Source organism: Myiozetetes cayanensis, unplaced genomic scaffold (assembly GCF_022539395.1).
Source record: "Myiozetetes cayanensis isolate MyiCay16 unplaced genomic scaffold, myiCay2020 scf18, whole genome shotgun sequence".
NCBI lineage: Eukaryota > Metazoa > Chordata > Aves > Passeriformes > Tyrannidae > Myiozetetes > Myiozetetes cayanensis.
This window is the reverse complement of record NW_026087389.1, coordinates 11,474,980-11,495,906: the sequence shown is the minus strand read 5'-3', so window position 1 is coordinate 11,495,906 and position 20,927 is coordinate 11,474,980. Positions and strand designations below refer to the sequence as shown.

Sequence of the window (20,927 nt, the reverse complement as noted above, 5' to 3'; positions counted from 1 at the left end):
ACTAATAATAAACACTGGACTATGGAGACAAGTAGTGAGCAAAAGCCTCTGGTACCTACAGTCATGAAAACTCCTGCTACCTCCTCAACACTACAGGATCCTCCAGGCTCAGCCTACAGCAGACTATACCTATATAACTAACTTTCATTATGAATGATAAATCACACAAAACTAGGTTTGTACTGAAAGAGAAAAGTACTACAGTAAAAATTACTGGAATGACCTGATATGTTTCCCAAGACCAAACCTCTGAGCTGCTTTAGGCAGTGAACTCCTGTATTAGCCTTTCAGACAATTTGACACTCTGCTTTCCAAGAACAGCACAACAGAAATGTTTCCCTATCAATGTGTCCATATTTCTGTATTTGAATCTGCTATTACATGGAGGCCCAGTACTGGATTCAGAGGTGGAGGACAGGAGTGGGAAAGACAGTTGAACAGTACCTACTAAGTTTCTATAAATTCTGTTCTCTATCAGTGCTATTTCACACTCAGCTCTTCATCTTTTCAAGTTCCTTTAACATTTGTACAAGATGATATCTTTCCGTTAGCATATCTAGGATTTGATCACATCCATGCCCTCATACTGTAATACAAAGAGAACTAGAGCATCTCAGAAATCCTTACACAAGCAATACACAATGTGATGATCTCAGGATAAAAGGAATGTGCTATGCCTAATGACCAACCAGTTAGTTTTTTCCTTCTCAGAAGACTGGAGAATTGTTACTACAGAGCATCTATTGCCTCCCTCTGGGTGCTCTGGAGACTGAATTATGAACCTCTTGGAACATCTGCTAGCATTTCTTTAAGCATACTTTAGTTAGTTTAATATTAGATGACAGGAAGACTTTCTTGCTAACTTTTGTGTTAATTTCTCTCAAGTCCTGTAAATATCTCACTGTAAATTCTTGTTCATTCAGCTGCCATATCTTCAAAAGATCAGTTTAACAAGAAGTTCCATACAGCAGTCGTAGGAGATAAGGACCATCACACAAGTGTAGCTAGACAGACCTGAATATACATTTAGATATGCAACTCCAAACTTCCCAAACCTGTAAACAGCACTTTGCACACAATCAAAAAGAGGCATAGATATGAAAGTTCTACCTTAGAGATACTGAACCACCCTGAAATTCTCAACTCCATTAGACTTTTCTCTACTTAAATTTAACGCTTTAGGCCTACTACCCTGAAGATCATGAAATGCACAGGAACCCCCAAGAAACACCCAAATTATCACCTTGATCACAGAGATTTGCTACTAGATTCTCTTCTCTCCATCCTGTCAATTTAAGGACATTAATCTTACAGTGCACCTGCAGCTTTAGATAGCTCAAATACCTCCAATAAGAAATTGATTTAAAATCTTGTACAGGTCAAGAGATTTCTACAAGACTAACAAATTTTCTTAAACAATTCTACAAGTCACCAGTCGAAAAGCAAAACTCTAACATCAGATTCTAAATCATTCTTCTATAAAAAAAGGAGACCAGGTTCTGTACAAAGCTGGAAATAAATTCGTGTGATTCTACTCTAAAACCATTACTAGCCCTAGGCTACCTTGTCTCTGTCTTTAAAATAAAGTAAGCAAAGGTCATGCACTCTACACCAAGGAGCTTGCTTTGTACCATAATCCAGTCCTATTATGCTTATTACAGCACTGCATGCAACACCCTGTCCGAACAGACAAGCCATGGTAGGCTATGGGAAGATTCCTGCACAGCTCTCAGATATGTTCTGTCTGAGAATGCTAAACAACATTTTTTGTAAAAAAACTTAAGAGTTTACATTTTGTTTCTTTTTTTCCTCCCCTCTCCTCAAAAATAATAATAAAAAAAAATAAATTGAAGACTGCTAGGGGCAAAGAAAAGAGTGTTCTTTAATTTTCTCCTCACCCTCCACAATACTGAAATAACATCAGTCAGGGTTATAAACATCTGTAATTGCCAGGGGAATGTACAATACATTCAGAAACTCCAGGCCCACATATCCTGTAGCTCTGCACTTCACAAACAAAAGGTTGGGGAAAGAAAGAGGGGGTGGGGTACAGGGAATAAAGGCTTAAAGATTAAAGTCACAGGCAGAGACAGACGGCTCCGTTTTTTAATAACTGAAAACACGAGTTGTGCCTGAATGTGCTCATTGTTTTATGGTAGGGGGGAGAGTCTACACACGCTGGACTGGCTGGCGACAGAACTGCCTTTGCATCAAAAATAAGATTTACAAAAAGAAAAAAAAAAAAAAGACACCAAATCCATGCCCTGATTTTCCCTCTTGCAACAGTTAATGACGCATTCAGGTAGAAATCAACAAATTATCCCACCTTACCTTTATTAAATTGGGGAAAACCTTATGACTGGAAGTAGTACCTGATGGAATCAGCCTACCAGAGACTGCAGAGAAGGTTTTATGCTGTGAGGGAACACAGACTACGACAATAACAGTTGAACACAAGGAACAGGCACGTCTATGAAACAATAAGCTTATAAATCAGTTTCTGATAGGTTTTTTGCACAATAAAACCAGAGCTGCAAGGCTATATTATAGCAGATTTTCATATGAATTCAAGAAGTTCAGCTGTCATGTTCTTAAGGCCTTACTTTTTAAAAAGTATCAGCTATACCTTCAGTGAATAAAAAAGGTTCATGAGCTGGGTCCACTTCAGTCAGTACAAAAAAAAAGTATTTCTTTTAGATTTTAAAACAACTTTTCTCCCAAAGATCTAAGAGTACAAGCACTTATGGCTACTCAATATCCATGACTATCAATGTGTATTATTTTAAAATTCCATAATATATACTTTTCTAGTCTAAACAATCTAATACTTATCACAACTTATTTCAGTGAATAAATTTCTGTGGGTTGGATCCACAGTTAGAGTCCAGGAACAAACCCATCCAAAGTCAAAGGCAGTAAGGCCAGTTCCACTGCCAGGTGCCAATGGACTACAGGTAAACATGCAGCCTAAGCAAATACATGAAAATAAAAATTATTAGATCAATCTTTCAATTTTATTCTAATCTAGCCCAAGATGTTACTATAACAGAGCTTTTGTTTTACTGTATTTTTTTTACCTGCCAACTTTGCTTTAAATATAGACAGAAAGGAGATAATTCAACAAGACAACAGGCTCTTTCATCTAAACCCATGAAACTCCCAGTCATAACTTCTTGGGGAAGCCTAAAATAAGGAGGAGGGAGGCACACAACAGGAGTCAATGAAAAGTAGTCTCCTGCCCAAAGCAAGCATGCTGTGCAGGGAGGAATCAGTGGCCACAATACACAGCTCCTTGGCCAAAAATGTCAGACCTGGAATGCTCCAAACTATCATCCCCTTTGTTGATGTAACGCTTTTGCATCATCAGCTGCTGGACATCTTGTTGAGATTAAAAATATTGTGGAGAGTTACTGTCTGTTTAGCAAAGAAAAAAAAAAAAGTCCATGTCAGAAAGGGAGGGGAAAGGAAAAGCAGAAACATGAGCTCATAAGCCTGTTACGGGGGATAAAGGCAGGCTTTGTTTTACTTTATTCATACCAAGTACGAACAAGAAGCTCATCACTGGTTTGAGCTTGAACTGCAAAATTTGTTTTCTATGCAGTATCACCAACTTTTCTGCTCATGTAACTAAACTACCTCTTTTCTCAAAAACAGCCTATGCGGATGCTCTCATCAAGTATTTAAGCCTAGATGAAACCCATATAATAGCAGATTCATTTTCCTCATGCTATACATTCTGACACTTTGCAAGCACCTACAAAGGCATTCTTATAGAGTAAAGACCATCCTTGGTTATACCACTGGTGTTGTCCTGAAGTTCTCACATAAATACAGAAGTAAATAAAATTTACAAGATAAGAATATTTTAAAAAATAAAATAAAATCACTTCGAAGACACATTGGCTATAAAGCCACACTAAGAGTTAGGCAACAATTATTAAATTAGAGATACTTCTTTGGACAAGAAGTAGCAATTCTTCTTAAACTTTCAAATGCAGAATTCAACCCAAAAGTACAACACAATGTTAAAAGGGGAGATTAGAGGGGAAAAAAACGCTAGTAAGAGAAGGTCTGTCATCTGACAGAAACACTGCCCACCAGTGCTGTCTCTAAAAGAGCTCAAGGGCAACAGTAAAAGGCAGCAAGAGAAAGGAGAGTCTGGATTCTACTTTCTTGCTCTTAGGAACAGGCGAAGAGGGTGGTAATTTACCGTGTACAACCAAATTGTACATGAAAGTTTAAAAACAGCCAATTAAAGCTAACATTATGGAATGGAACTGAGGGTCCGAGTGGAACGCGTTAGACACGCATTCCAGGCAACGGCTCCAGAGTCCGCCCGCGAGGCGGATACTGTACAGAGTACAAAGGGTCAAGAAGTTCTTCTCAAAGAGAACCCCAGCTTTGACCAGGACTCATGACAGATGTGGTGCCCAGCTGCAGAATGACATCAAGGCTGTAAAGCCAAATAACACTTGGTCATCACCTGCACTGATAGAATGCCATGGATAGAGTTTGAAAACTTGTCAATCGAGCAAGAACAAATCTCAGTACAACGGAGAATCAAATGGAGGTGGACAATAAGGAACAAAGAACTACCCCCTTACAACAGTAATACCTATTTCAGTTTACATCTCTTACATATATATCTTTCATCCACTCAACTCAAGCTGCTTAAGAGAAGCAAAGTTGTATCTAGAAGGAGTAAAGGAGTTACTAAGACCTAGTGGGAAGTCAGAAAAGGAAGACAACTACCTCAATTTACCATGACTATATTACATTTTGCCTTCAGTCTTCTGTACTTTGGAGCACAGTGAACTGCAATTTTGATGCAAGTTTCTTGATTTCTGTGACAGTAATGCAGGAAGCTGTTATTCCTGCTGCAGCACATAATCAAGTGGAAATATAAAGAGAGAACAATTATATTACTCCTTGTCATTTACATCAACATACAACTCCATACACATTCAAGCTGGCAAATTAATCCAATGTCATGGCACCCAATTCTATGAAATTTCTATAACACTAACCTTCAAACCTTCACCATCTCCAAACACCAACAAGCATTATAACCCTTACAAGAACAGCAGCATTCAGTAAAAAAAGTAGGGTTGTTCTCAAGAAGGACAGCCTGCAACCAATCTCAATTTTTATGCCAAGCTTTGTTTCGAGCACCTGCATTGCTACACAGCTGTAGCAGTACAATGCATGAATAAAAGAAATCTCTAAAACCAATCAGTTGCAAACAAATTAAAGATGCCAGCTCTGGGAAATAGGATACTTTCATTCTCTGCACTGTGTGCAGATAATCTGAGCCAAAGTAAACAGCAGTATTTTGGAAAACAAATTTTTCTGGACACAGTCTAGGCAGCAGTCAGTTAACCTGCCCTGCTGCCATGCTAGATATTGGGTGCTTTGCTAACTTACAAGTTACAGATGAAGAGCTACTGAAGAGTTAACCTTGCCACTAAATTGCTCTTGCTAAGGTTTTAAGAGTTAATACTGTACTACCAAGGAAAGTGTTTATATGCAAAAAAAATCATCACAAACTAATCAACTGAAAACCCAACTCAGAGCAGTGACCTATTAGTTTATTCTCAGTTCACTTGAACGGAGTTTCCAATGTTCACAAGGGATGTACCTTCCGTTTGTTTTAAATGATAATTTTGACTCACCACTCAAATTTTGCTAAAGATTTATTTTGTACTCAGCTCTCTGCCCTTCAGTCCATGCAGGCATCAGGCCCAGCCTAACAATTCACTACCAAATCATGACAATAATGGGCATTTTGTATAGCTTGTCATTCCCCTAAGTCACACCACAGAAACCCTTCGAACTGAGGAGGCCATTACCGAGCACATGGTACTATTTCATACCTCCTGCCAGGCCAACACAGGGGCTTCTGACAGAGTATTTATTTTTATTTAAATTTTTGCTGACTAGGACTGCACAAGATACACACCTCATTTCAGAGCAGTCCCAAGGGGTTAACAGTCATGTAAATCTCACATCCCAGTACTTCAGGGCAAAACAAACTATATCATGTGGAAACACTATCTAAATTGCCAAGGCTACAAAGCACTCCAGATATTGCAGCGTGTATGGCATTTGTGTCTCACATTAACACATTTTCCATATAATAATAAAAACCCACTGTAATATAAGAGGTGATGCTCACTGTAAAGGAGGAAAGCAGTGCAGAGCTTAATTACTAAATAAAACTAGATACAATAGTTACCAAGATCAGAATTTATACTGTAAGACAGGCTAGAATTTAATGATCTATAACCACACAGAGATAAGAGACAGTAGCAATGCTTGAGCAAATGTTTTCAACAGTACCAATAGAAGGCAAGGTGAAAAACCCAACGTATCATGATTGATACCCAGATGACCTTTTCAAAAAAATTTTACAGCAGAGAGCAAGTGCCATAAAAAGATAGTCCAGATTTCACCAGTAGAGTATTTCTTCAAGAATAAATAAGTATTTTAAATGCTTTGAATTATATACTTAACCATTTAAAATGAGATATTCATGGGAATGAAGTTTTGCAGTCAACTAAGGAACAAAATACAGACCTGGTCTGATTTTGTATTGGTTTGGACCTCAATCCTGCAGGTTCCCTTACTGAGTTCATTCCTATGAGGCTGCATGGATACAAAACACCCAACCTGGGTCTGAATTGTTACCTCTACAAAGCTGCAAGTGTGCATGGCACTTCACATATAAACACAAAACAAGGTTTAGAAACCTCACAGACTAAATTTAGACCAGTTGCTCCCTAGAACAATGAAAATATTTTAATCTCAGACACAACCAGGTTATTTTACTGTTGCAAGTTTTATACTTTGAAAAGCATAGATCTTGTGAGGTGAACATACAGTAACCATCAACATAGAAAGCCAGGCCCCTTATCTCTAAAAGTCCTCATAAATAAAGAAAAAAGTTTCCTATTAGATATTTTGAAGAACCTCAAAAGATGAAATTGTTCAACATAACCCTGCACAGAAATTTCATATTACATCTCAAATACTATATAAACCAAAACATGAACTACATATGTAACCAGATATTCCAGTATAATTCTGAGCAAGTCCTTCCACATTTTCTCTAGGATGAATGAACAACTGAATAAAACACAAGTGTTGACACAAATATTTTTACATTTTACAAGCAGTAGTGGCAGTTTGTATAAACTAAGTTTGTGAGCAGTAACATCTGTCAGTTAAGCAAAACATCACTCAGACTCAAAACCTTCATCAAGACCAGAACTGCGCTTCTGTGATCAGGGAGGGTCATCATAAGGAAAGTACAGCAGGTCTTCCAGGTCTGCATCCCACACTCACCCTCCTGTTTCACTGATCATTAAAAACCACTTATTTTCTCCCAAATTGAAATTTAAATTTCGCTAAAGCAGAGGCTGACAACATCCCCAGGGAAGTGGGATGAAAGCCTACAGAAAACAAAGTCTGCTCAGAATACACATTGCTCTGCCAGGCTCATGTGACCAGCTCTTAGGAATGCTGGCACTGCTCAAGTTATTCAATGGAAATATGCAACAAACAGACCAAGAATCCTGGATAAACAAGAAAATAACAGGGAGTGCAAAGCACCAACACTTCTACTCTGAAGCCACACCTGTAAATTTGCATTTAACTGTACATTTCAAGAGAATACTTCTCACAGCAAAAATTCAAAGAGCAGCAACAGCAGGCACTGAGCCATCACTGTCTCACTGGGATGGGATTCTAGAAAAGAAGTGCCCAGAAGTCCAAAATCATCTGCATCTGCTAATCCAACCTCCATAACTAAGAAATTCCTAAGCAAGAACACAAAATGGGATCAAAAGTATATCAAGTATACAAAGAACATCTAAAGAATATACACTTCTCTCTTTCACAAAACCCATTCTTAGATGCTTTTGCCTCATAGGAGCCTTTTTTTATATTTTTAATTACTGCTTCTCACATTTTGTTAGGTCTTGTTTCCCATTCACATCTTCTAGTTTCAGAGAGCACAATAGATTCTAAATTGAACTTCCTGACAGTAAGAACCAGAATTACAGCACAAGGGATGGAAAACTCAGAATGAGAATTTAATTTCAAATGAACTTAAGTAAATATACTTCATTTGTTATCTGGGCACTTCAGTCTTCGCATCAAACGATGGAGACAACTGCTGTTGAAGAATCATACAATAATAACGGAAGAGAAGTACAATGGAACTTTATTAAGTATATTCTTACTGCCAATTTACTATAGACGTAAATTAAATTTTGGTAAAGGATTTCCTTAAAGTACTTCCAAGAAATTATTTTTATAAATTATGTTTAAAATGTCACAGTTAATTTGCTTTTGAGGAAAAAATTATCTTGCCGTTTGGTAAAAATGTAACATTGAAATAAAGTGTATGAAGAGGAAAAAAGGTAAGTAATGTAGGTACAGAAAATGAAATAGTACTTAATGACAGAAGCAAAAAAAACCCCATCAAATAAAAATCATATAAATGGATATTTAATTCTTTTCCCCCTTAATAAAGTAATAGTAGCATCCATTTACATGTGGTTTTTTTCCTCTAGTGTCCTGTTAAGCAAGGTACACATTGGGGTTGGGAGGAGAATCTGAAACATCACAAGGGAAAAAAAAATTTAAATAGTTCTCATTTGTAATCACATTGTTTGAAACATACCCAGTGTTGTTACTCAAACAATAAGAGTTCAGTGTACAAAGAAGATTTTGCCTCTCCCCAAGAGCTAGATTCTGTTGGTCCATGGAAAACTGAATCACAACATCTGAGTACATAAGTTTTCAGTCTCAAGAGTAGCAACAACCTCTTCTCTCTGCAGCAGTACTGGGCAGGCAGAGAAGCCTCTTTCCCTGCAGTTCTGTTAATAAACTAGAACTCAAGCTCAGATACTGTTAAATCTGGAGGCAAACTGACTAGATAATTTTAAAACACAGAAACAGAAAATATGAAATGAACAGAAGTGAAGCAAAGGTGGGTTATCAGCGACCCAACTCCCCCACCACAAACCATTGTACCTCACACTCCAACTGTGCCCACTCAAACTCAATCCTTATCCAGTTATAACACAACAAAAACAAGGGCAGTTTTTAGTAGTATTGAGATTCTTTCCTCCTCCCTCTAACTCAGACTGCAAAAGACACCATATAAACATCAAGAAATTGGTTTTCAACCCCATTTCCCACTACGTTGTTCCTCCTCTTCTTCCCTGATATTCCTTAAGTAAATAAGATTTTTTTTTTTTAATTCATTTTGGAACCACCAGCTTATAAACATAGGGAAAAACCTATTCCAACTACAAGCTTCAAGAGCAGCCCTCCTACACCGCTTATTACTCTGCACCTGAAAGAGGCACACCATGAGCCATGGATGTCCAACAGACAAAGGCAAAGCCTTTACAGATGGACTTCAGAATGGAATTTCTGGAAGTTCCTAGTGTGGGGGGGAAAACCCCAACCAAATAAACAAAAAACCCCAAAACAAACGTCTTTTTTTTTTTCCATAAAAATCAGATAAGATCATCATTTAAAACAATGCCAAGGCTATGAACCCCTCTCTAATGCTTTCTTGCATGTTATAACACGGCAGGAAAAAATATGCTGAAATTGCTAGGGATCAGCCAAATTCAATAAACCAACACTATCTCTAACTGTAAATGCATCACTAAGATAAATGAATGCATAATTGCAGAGTACTAATCACTGCTTAATGAAATGCTGAACTCACGAAGAAAGAATACAGCCTGAGTGATTAGAGCTCATTTTTTTTGGTTGCTTAAAGGTAACAGAAAGAGAGATTACAATTCAGGTATTTAAAATACTTTGCAATGATCATTACCACTTAGCAGAAAGCCACAATTTCCAGAATATATTTAATTTTGAAAAACTAGTTTGATGGGTTATTTTGCTGACCTCCTACAAAGTCATGTTTGCCACCTACAAACTAGTGCCTGAGCATCCAGTATTTCAGTGACTGTTACCCACACAACTTTGCAGTTTATGACAAGTTCTCACACGAGCTGCTTCAGCTGAGCTCAACTTGCCTGCTTTTATCACATTTAAACTGTCTTCTGACCCCTAAATGAATTTATTATTGTTAGAGAACAGACTCCACTCTAGTATCCTCTTAGCAGAAACACATTTCTCATTCACAGACCTTATTTATTCCACTTCTGATCAAACAGGGAACTGGAACAAAAGTACAAATCTTTCACAGAAAGTATAATAGCTTCTAAATAGAATAACAACATCTCCAAAATGAGTGCATTTTGATGATGTCATCCTGGCATCCTGAAAATTTTCGGTATCTAATAAAACCAGTAAATACAGTTGCACTTGAGATTCTACAAAGTTGTTAGCTCTGCAATAAAAAAAGTGAAACTATCATATGCTACTAAAATACATATTAGATAGCTTAGTTACAAGGATGTTTGAAATTATTTTGTTCCAATTGTTCTTATATGAGCTCATAAGTTACTATAAAGAAATTTAAAACAGTACTCATAAGGTTCAAAAGGATACTGTCAACTGATTTAAATTTCACAATAGTCAATTTTGGTTTTACCTAGGATTGACTCAATTATATGTAAGGATACAGCAAAAAAATTCCATAAACCTGACATCATTTTTTATGTGATCTACTGTTTTCCTAGCCACGCTCTACCTTTTTCTGAATGGGACAAAAATAAAGATCTTTACAATGCAAAGGGACAAGAAACAAGTACAGTAACCAAATAACTTCCAACCACTGCATCAATTTGATTACAAGTCTAAAAAGAACCAGTAATCTTTTACATAATAAGTTAAGGACTCACTGGTTTCTTGGTGCAGAGTAAGTGAAGAAATGACAGTTAAATTTACCTTCACTTTGATTTGTTTGGCTTTAAAATACAACAAAGAAAACATTAAACCCCACAAAAGCGGTGCTGGACATTACTAAAATAATCAACTATTTCATACAGTAAATAAAGCTTCAAAACAAACAAACAAAAAAAAGAAAACACATTTGGGGACACATGGTGAAAGAACATACTCATCATCTCACTGAAATTGGGGAAGGATTCCAGTGTTGAATGCTTTTAAGAATGACAATTTTTTGGAGTTTCCTTAGTCTCTTAGTGCAGCCTAGACACGTAAAATTAAGTAGAATTTGAACCATTTTCCTTATTCTCTGATGAAATGTCTCTTACTCAGTTGTTCTGATGTCTTTAAAAGATGTTTCATAAATTAGAGTACAAACTCAATGTTTTGTACTTAATGCCCAGTACATGATTTTTTCATAAATCTTCAAAGAAGTTAGGGGACAGCACATCTCAAAGTTGTGTACATACAGAACAGCACAATAAAGACAAACAGCACAAAGTACTTCTCTGAAGCAAAACTGACGCACACCTTTATTCCAGTTTTGCAGGACTGGGCAATCAACCTCTATAAAAACTGCCTGTAGTGTTTTCCATACCCACATTCACAGGCATGCTTATGTTCAGTTCCTGCACAGCCAGCACTACCACACTGGCACAGCCCTTCAAGATGCTGAACACCTTCAATAAACTCTGAGCTATGAGGGTCAACAGTAACACTTACTGATGGTTCCCAAGCCTTTTACAATTTGGGTGAGACAAGTCCAGCACTATTTCATGGCTGCACTAGGTTAGGAGTTAACCCTTGAAGTAGATCATTCCCAGAAATCTACTTCGACCCACATTTACTACTTCTCCTTCTCTCCTATTCCAGCAGATGCCCAACACCCAAGAGCTGCTGCCCAAGGAGAGCAGCACAACCCCAGCAAGGACCAAGCCACATCACACCAGGACTTTGCACATGTGCTCTAAGCCACACTTTAAATCATTTCACACACCAAAATGTCAGCGTGGATAACCACTGCCAGAGCACGACACAGAATCCCCTGAAGTCAACCACAGGCTCAGGTAATCATGACCTCTCTTTTTACAGCATAAACGCATAATTTCCGCACCACTCTTTGATGAGGGGACCACAGACTTAAAAAGAGGAAACAATTACAGTCATTAGAATTTCACCCAAGCATGAGATTTAATCTCAGGCCATGGTCTTGCCAATGGCTGTGGGGGTCTCAGCGGAGACAAAATTGCTCTGTGGGAGAAAAAAATGCCTTGATGATGACATTAGTCAGCAAGAGAGACCGAGCTTTGTCTTCCATCCAACAGCACGGTCAAATACAAGGAAACCATTTTCCCTCCCCCTCTTCTTGATTCCAAAAAAAAAAAAACAAAAAAGAAAAAAGAAAACCTAAAAAAAAAACAGCTACAATTTTGTTTCTCTGTCTCTGAAATGCAGTTTTTGCATGCTTTGGAAAACTTTCTTCCCAAAAGCAACACTGCTGGAAGGGTAGTCTTTAATATTAGAAAAGTAGATCTAAGCATGGATAAGCATCTATGACAAAAGACATTTCCCACGCCCATCCTTGTTAATATAATTGGACAGTTCTATCAACAATTCTCAAACATTTCTATAGCTTTTCTTAACTCAACATGTTCTCAAAGACCATTTCAAATTCTACATACACAGGAATCACATCTGAAAGATGCTCACCTTCTCTACAATGCATTTAACGGAAATAAGACACGTAAAACTTGGCTGCAAAAACTGAGGCAAAGTTTGACAATGCAAAAGAGCTCCTGACATCCAGGGGTACCAGCTCTTCTCATAGGCCAATCATATGTTGCATCCCAACTAACATACAAAACAAAGGAAAACTTTAGCAGAGAAGACAAGAAAGTGCTACAGGTGATTGCATTAAATTCAATTTTCCAGTACTGCAAAAAAGCAGATCTGCAGTGGACAAAACAGTCTTCATGATCCTTCTGTGATCTGAAGTAAAAGAAAAAGGAGTCTCTCAACAAAACTGTAAGCCCAAATGTATCATCTCTTCTCTGAAACTTGGGGTGAGGGACCTGGATTCTTACCCAGATCAACTTCTACAAACCTCAAATCAAATGCTGATTTTTATTCTCCCTTATCATCGTTTACCACCATAATGCTCTTGAATACAATTTATTCATTTTTATTTAAGCTACCTTTGCTATTCCATTTCCTTTTGCTATTCACCAACTCATTCTGTTGTTACATTAAACATATATACATATATATATACACCCATATATTTGTTTGTCTTCTCACAACCACCCCTAGTGCCAGTATTGCTGATAATTTCAATTTAATGTAGAATTAATCAGTTTAAGTTTGAAACAGAGATTGTAATTCAATTTGGAAGTCAACACTAACCATTTCATGTTCACTTGAAAAGATCAGATAGACTGCATAAGAACATTTTGGTAGAATAACTGATAAGAAGATGGGAAATAAGAATTATTGGTATTTACTAAGCCTGCAACACTTTTTGGAAGCAAACAGTTTAAAGGAAGCACTTCACAATAGCTATTTAATCTGAATTTTACAGATAGCACAGAGAATACATTTTCACAGGATCTCTGCAGTCACAGCTATCCTACGAGCTGTTCAAGCCTTTCTTTCCTGGAATTCTCACCCAATTTTGCTCCCTTATGAGCTGTGACCCACAGAGCACAATGTGTTCAAGAATCCAGCTGAAAATTACCACCACAGAATATCTGCCCTTGCTCTTCAGCTTGCCAGGCCAACCTTAGGGTTCCCAGACAGAAAACAACTCACTGCCACACAGAGAAACAACTTTTTATTCCATTTAACAGACTTTAGCAATGACAGTGTAAGGGTTTGGTTTGCTCACTTAGCTACAAGATCTGTTGCACATCTGCTTTACAACTATAACCTAAATTTTTCCTTCTGCATTTTGTGTTTCTAGAGGTTTTTATAAACAGTACTTTACAGTAGTCATCCAAGAACCTATTTCTAGTACAAAAAAAAAAAACAAAAAACCAACCACTGAGAAATACATTAAGGAAGCTCAGTTCATGGCTCCATCAAGCTAAACTAGCTATTAAAAATGGGTTTATACATAAGCAATGTATCATTCAACTTATATCTAGCATCTACTAATTGAAAACAACTTTTAAACCAAGATGCAGAACAAATATATTAGATCCTTATAAAGCCAGCTGGTGGATTAGCAGACCACTGAATTGCTAAAATGGACTATTCAGCAAGCAAACATATCCATCATCAGTAAAAATGCTACTTTGAAAAAGGTGCTTTAAATTTATTTTGACAAGGGTAATTTTAACTATAAACATGCTTCATATTTTATGGTAAGCTATTCTAATTTTTATGCAGTTATTTATAAGACATCACTACAATAGCTAATATTTAAAAACATCTAAAAATTGATAAGCTTTTAATTGACTGATTATGCTTTCCCATTCTTCCAAAACAGCTTAAAAAACAATTTTTCAGCAAGGAGAAACATGAAGCAAAAGTGAAATGAAAGGGCACGTGGTTATTTGATGAATGCTTGCACACAGTATGATGGAACAAAGAAATTCTGTTTTTAAATCAACAGGAAAAGTGATCAAACAGACTTAAACAGCACCATTACAGCACTTGGTTATTATGTTTTCTTGAGAAACTGTCATGTTTTTTGTCAAATAATCAAGTGTGAATTAGCACAATTTTGTTGTATACAAGCAAACACAACCACTCAAGAGGCTTTGTAGAAAAATTGCCCTAGTAAGGGATAATTTAACATTCAAACAAGGTTCAATAAAGCCACTCCTGGTTAAAAATCTACACTTAAGATTAAAATTCAATTATAAATCAGGTCTTCTGAACAAGAAATACACAACTTTTTTTTTAAATTGAATACAGAAAACGATACATTTCTGACAGGATTCTAACAAGAGGCAGAAGAGAAATTGATTATTCACTACAACTTTTGATGTCAGGAGATGACGGCTCTCTTGCTCCGTGTAAACTTTTCAATCCATAAAAGGAACAGAGGACTCATCCTACTTGGTCCTCTAATATTACTTAAGAGTTGATGTACAGTTTAGGAACTTGCTGAACATGTGTAACTTTAACAAGTAAGTCAGCTTCACGTCAAAATAGCAGAGAAAAGCATAGAACATAAATAGTAGCAGCCAAGTAGGCTGTCACATCACTCAAAAACACACAGATGAGGAGCAACGCACGGAAAGCTAAATCCATTAGAGTTATGGCACAGATATAGCCAAAAATTCCACAAGACCACTGTTTTAAAATACCCTGCCACACACACACTCCAAGTTTCATTCTACCCAATCTCACACAACAAACCCTGATATGACATAGAAGTGGTTCAGTATAGATTTAGTAGAACTAGCTTGCTTTAGCCCAGTTATTAAACAACATGGGAAAGTAAATAAAAGAACTGTGTACATTAAATTTCATGGTTCCCATATCAAAGCAGTTGTTTTGTCTCACCTGTGTTACCTGTGTCTTATGTCATGTGTAAGACAACACCCCGTAAGTTTTTATTGCTTCAGGGATAAAAAGCACTATCCCAATTATAGATGAAAAAAAACTAACCTTCCTTTAAACACAGAGGATGTTTTCTTTAAGAATGAGAAAATTAAGCCACAGTTGTGTTCCAAATCTTCTACTTAATTCTGTTTCGATTCACAGTAAGGTCACTCCACCCACGTTGACCTATTACCCCCAGTACTTATCACTAAGATCCTACATTGTAAGCAAACACTGCCCTCTTGTGCACTGCAACATCGAGGAGACAAAGTTCCACTTCGGGGGTTGGGGAGAGGGGCATTCCAGACCAACAAAATTTTTATACCAGTTAATTTTTCTTCATGCATAGCTCCTTAATTAAAAAAGTGGTTTTCATTTTAAAATGTCAATAAAAATACCGCCTTATTTTTTCCAGACAAGTATCTGGCACCAGCCAAATTGAGGTGAATTAAAAAAGACACTCTTTCAATTTCAAGAGAAGTGTTTTCATTTGCAGAAATAAAGTTTATTTGCATTTTTAATACAAAGCAATATCAGCAATTTACAAGCACCATGAACCTAAAGAGTCTAATAGCATTTAGGAAACATTCACACTAGTGCTAATTGAACTCTCTTCGCCCAAGAGTACTTCCACGACATCAACCGCTACAACAAGGCTCATGGATATGAATTACACAACACAAGAGTTGTATCTTAATACTTTTTCACCTTAACAAGGTTCATTATTGTGTTATTCTCACTTCAAGCTGATAGCCAAAGTTCCCAAGACTCCCCAGTGACTTCTCTCTGACCAGAATGGTATCCACTAAGCAACACAAGACACTCTTTCCTCCACAGAAGAGGTTTTCCTTCATTCAGCACGTGCACTCCACAGCAAGTCATCCATATATACATCTACAACTATAAAACTCTACTTGCTCACTCACCTAGAATGAAAAAACATTAACTGTCACATCTTCACACAGGTCTCAACAAACAAAAGCTCACATGGACAGAAGTGTGTTTTCATTGCAGTAATGCAAAGGTAACCCCGAGTTTATAAATCCTCTTAAAAGCTTACAACAAACTCAGCAAAACAACTAATCTGTGATAAAAGGTGGGGAGTTTTTTGTGATATGTTAATCTTACAAATAATCTGCATCTGACTGAATTTGAATGCTGGCAGCAAGACCACATTTCCCTTGATCTCCCAAGCCTGTTTTCATTGTACTCATTTGCATCAGCAAGACATGCTTTTGCTATGCTCATTTCCCCCTCCCCAAGCTCTTGTGTAAGTTCAAAAGTCCTGGCCCCTCCAATGTATCAGGTATGAATTAATACCCTTCCTTAGCAGAACACAGCAGCAAAGTGGAAACAGATACTTGCAAGGCAGTTTTCTTTGAAAGGAACTGCATGGACAAATGGTGACAATGAAGCTCTAGTTATAAAGTAAAAAGGTCAAAGGTTCAGAGAGGCATAAGGATTACAAAACTACAAGTTCGTCAGAATTCCCCACACCCCAGGTTTAGACAACCAGGGTCAAGCAGTAGCTTTCCAATTAAAACCCTATAAGGATACTCTGTCCTTTGAACTTCATAGGGAGGAGAAAAAAAAAAGACAATTTTCTGTTTTAGAATTTCTTTTGAGGAGCCATCTCAAAATCAAACAGATAAAGGGCATCTGACAACAGCTCACCTAAAACAAACACTGCGCTATCCTTTCGCTGCCTGTGTGGGGGAAGCTGGGATGAGGTAATCATGTTCTTCTGTATTAGTGTGCTGACCCTTTGTAGGGCATGAAATTAACCATCAGCAAGTAAAAAATCTGCTACTGGTTAAACTACTTTGCTACGCAAAGTGGTCTTAAAATGAAATATGGGGATTGAATTTCTCCTGGCAGATTAACTTGTATAACCTCTCTGCAGGCACCCCTTCCTGCTGAACTCATTTCAGAAACCATTCCAGACCCTACTGGATGCACAGGTCTGCAACAAACAAATATAAAAGCAACTCTTATTTTACTTGGACAACATGAACGTCACCTTTGTGGAAGGTCAGGAGCTGAACTTCAACAAAAGAACAGACACTTAAAAACCTGATAACACCGTGACAGAAACTACCCCACCACAGCGTGAAATTTTACCAAAAATACCACCCTAAATATCTACCACAACAGAAGAAAAATAACAGTATTGCCTCTTGCAGTCATTTCTTCAGTGCAGAAAGCGAGTGTAAGGCTGATGTGGGTTCTTCTTACTGGTCATGACAAGCTAAGAACTGACACTTAAAATTATTTTATTGAGACTTGTTTTCTCTGCTTAGCAAGTCTCAAATGGCTATAAATGCTGTATTTGTTGCACTGCTTGAGACAAGAGGCTCCTAAAGCACAGGAAATGTCTGAAATTATTTTACATAAAGAGTTTTTTATTTTAAATAAAGAGTTCCGTTCTTCTTGTTTAAGACAAAAAGAAATACAAAACAGTTCAAGCCATACAGCTACCAACAATAGCTCAATACCTTCCTGCCACAGACACACAAGAGCCTGATGTTGAAGAATATAAACCAGCTTGGTGAAAGGCATGATGTAGTACATCAAGTGACTATTATTTATTCCATTCCAACCTTGACTATCACCTTCCAGCTAAAACTTTAAGAAAGCATCTTGGGTGGAATGTCTGCAACATTTCCAATTCCCAGCATGCAGGTTAAAAAAAAATAAAAAACCAAACTTTTGATTTAACATTTGATATGTTTTGTTTTCAAGGACAAGCTTCGTAAGAAAAATGTAGCCACACAGAATGAAATACGAGTTCCATTTTCCATTCTATTTGGTTACTGCTCAAATATTCTGCATTCATTTAATCCTAAGGTATTGTGTCTAAATAAGCATCTTGTGAGTGACTGTGACACGTACTCACAAAGTCAAGCACTGCCTGGCATAGCATGAACTCTCACACCCAGCTCCCTTGCCCACAGCCATCCTATCTTTAGTTTTCCTGTAGGTTAATATACATATACAGCTACCACAGGACTTGATATCATAAAAGCAGGATTTTAAAAAGGTATGAGAAATCTGAGATGCAGAATAAACACAGGAAGATAAAAGTACTTTGCACTTTTTATTTTAAAACCATAGAGAGAGAAAACGTGTAGTAACAGGAAAATCACAGATTCTATCAAAAAGAAAAAAGTAGTGGAGTTCCTACTTGGAATGTTGCAGACAAACTGTTTGGAAGACTGAACCCTTAATGCTCAAGGGCAAGGATGTAGATGAAAATAACCTAAATTTTTCAAGTATCATTTCTGAAGTGGTGAAAAAGCTGGCAATATTGAAATACTCAAACACCAAAGAATGTATCCTGTTACACAAGACACGCTATACTTCAGTTTGAGTTTCACCAAAACATGCTAAACCTGTAAGCACCTAAGTAGTCCCATTGGCACAAATCAGGTTTTATCAAGGTCTCACCCTTCAAACCTGGTAGGAAAAAAGAAAAGGGGGCAGGGGTGGCATGCACCATCAAGATATATGTCGTCAAGCAGAAAACTGAAGTCTTTTAACCCTTCTCACTATTAACACAACATTTTCCCACAACCCTTTCTTAATACACAGAATTGCAGTAAGTCACACTAATCAAATGTTTTAACAAATATACGTAATGTGGTATAACTGTAACTAAATGAGTTTGATGTGCTTATTGTGTCTGAACTGACCCCTGTAAAGAACCATTTCTGCTAGGAAGAAAACTTCATCAAGTCATCTAGTCTAGTCCACATCTTTCCTTCTGCCTGCATGGTCTATTGATAAGGAAATCTGAATAACCTGTTCAGCCAGTGTGGAGAGCTGTGACTAAATACTTCGAAGATGCTCATAAAAATAACAGGAAGCAACAAGACATCTGTGTATTAAACAATCACCCCAAATAAGTGTTAAAGGTATATATAAAAAAACAAACAAACAAACAAATCCCACCCCAACAACAACAAATGGTTAAGGCAGTTTTCTAAGTTTTCCCATGTCCTCTTCATGAGAAAGTTTACACCACTCAGATTAGTTGTTTCTGGCAGAAAGGAATGTCTGACTAGAAGTCACTCTTGAGTACATCCAAGAAACGTTTGCCAAAATAAACTTTGTTCTTGAGAAGATAATCAGGTGCTTACAATTACTGAAGAACGCTAGTGGGTTGTCAAGTACCAAAGACGACTAAAAGACCACAAGTTTCTGGAATTTAGCACCCGGCTGCTCCTCCCCTGCACCTCCGAAACACGTGAAGGGCATTGGACGGCCGGTGAAATGGACATATAAGTAAATATTTATCCCAAAGAAGTGCAAACACGATGCAATTACTACTACCGCAATTTATAAATAACACATCTGCTCAAAAGGGGATTAAATTCATTCATCATGAGAAGTAACTCAGTCTGAACCTTAGTCTGGCCAAGAAAAAACATATTCTATTGCAAATCTACCACCTAGCTGACACTAAAGAGAGACTGGCAGAGGAAACGCATAGGAACGGAACTTGCAGATTGAGTTTAAAGTTTAAAGTTGCAGTTTATCAACCCGTGACTACTTTAAGCAGCCTACAGCTGCAACTCCACTCACATCCTTAATCAAGCACCAACCATCTCTTAGCTCTCTTTAGAAGAAAAGGAGAGGGGAAATAAAACGAGGTGAACTAATTCAGAATAGGTTGCAACGCAAACCAGATTAACCTTCCGGTATCATCTACCAAGACTAAACTGAAAAGCTACCAAAATCCACAAAATTATTTTTAAACCTAAGATTATCATATGAGAACTCCCTGGTCCCTCCAAGACAAAAGTTCAGCACGGGGATGTCCCACCAAGTACCAGCACAGCTCTCTTTGCAATAGCAAACTCCGACAATCTTTAAAAGTGAGAAAAAAGAACTTAATAGGTCTGTAATATGCCATTAATCAGGTCTCCATCCGCAATAAAGAAAACTTTTTATCCCAGTAAGCGTAAGGAGCTTGAGCAGGCCTGAGCGTTCACAGCGCACCCCAAGAACTCTAATTTGGAAACCGCTTTCCTGTGAGCGCTGGCACTTTATTCGAGGGGCAGCTATGAAGCAGGGTCACCGAGAAAAACCCGGTACTCCGCCCACCCCCGCCTGCCCTCGGGGAAACCCCGACCCGCACCAGCCGAGCTGCCCCCGCGCCCCCCTTACCGCCGATGATGGTGCGGATGAGGGAGGCGTGCCCGGGGCAGTCGACCAGCGTGAACTGCAGCTCCCCGGGCCCCGGGCCCAGCTGCGGCGGCAGCGCGGTGCGCAGGCAGGAGAAGCCCAGGTCCAGCGTGATGCCCCGGGCGCGGCTCTGCGGGGCGCGGTCGAAGGCGGCGGTGGAGCCGGTGGTGCTGAGCGCCCTGGCCAGCGCCGTCTTGCCGCTGTCGATGTGCCCCAGCACCCCCACGTTCACGTTCAGCGCACGGCCGGCCATGGCGCCGCTCAGCCCGCACGGTCCGTCCCCACAGCGCCCCTGCGGCAACGCGGCG

At 38.2% G+C, this 20,927-nt stretch overlaps 1 protein-coding gene across 3 annotated transcripts in view; it reads right to left on the bottom strand.

Annotated features, from left to right (window-relative positions):
* Positions 1 to 20,887, bottom strand: part of EEFSEC (eukaryotic elongation factor, selenocysteine-tRNA specific) — a 121,358-nt gene extending 100,471 nt beyond the window's left edge. For 2 of the 3 annotated variants that reach the window (XR_007628663.1, XM_050312825.1), the window contains exon 1: positions 20,602 to 20,876. Coding sequence is in view for 2 of the 3 variants with exons in the window: in XM_050312825.1 (XP_050168782.1) it covers positions 20,602 to 20,872 (271 nt within the window). In the remaining variant the exon portion in view is untranslated. Of the gene's footprint in view, positions 1 to 20,601 lie in introns of all 3 variants that reach the window. The other variant, XM_050312826.1, reaches the window with a different exon arrangement.
* Positions 20,888 to 20,927: the final 40 nt, after the last annotated feature.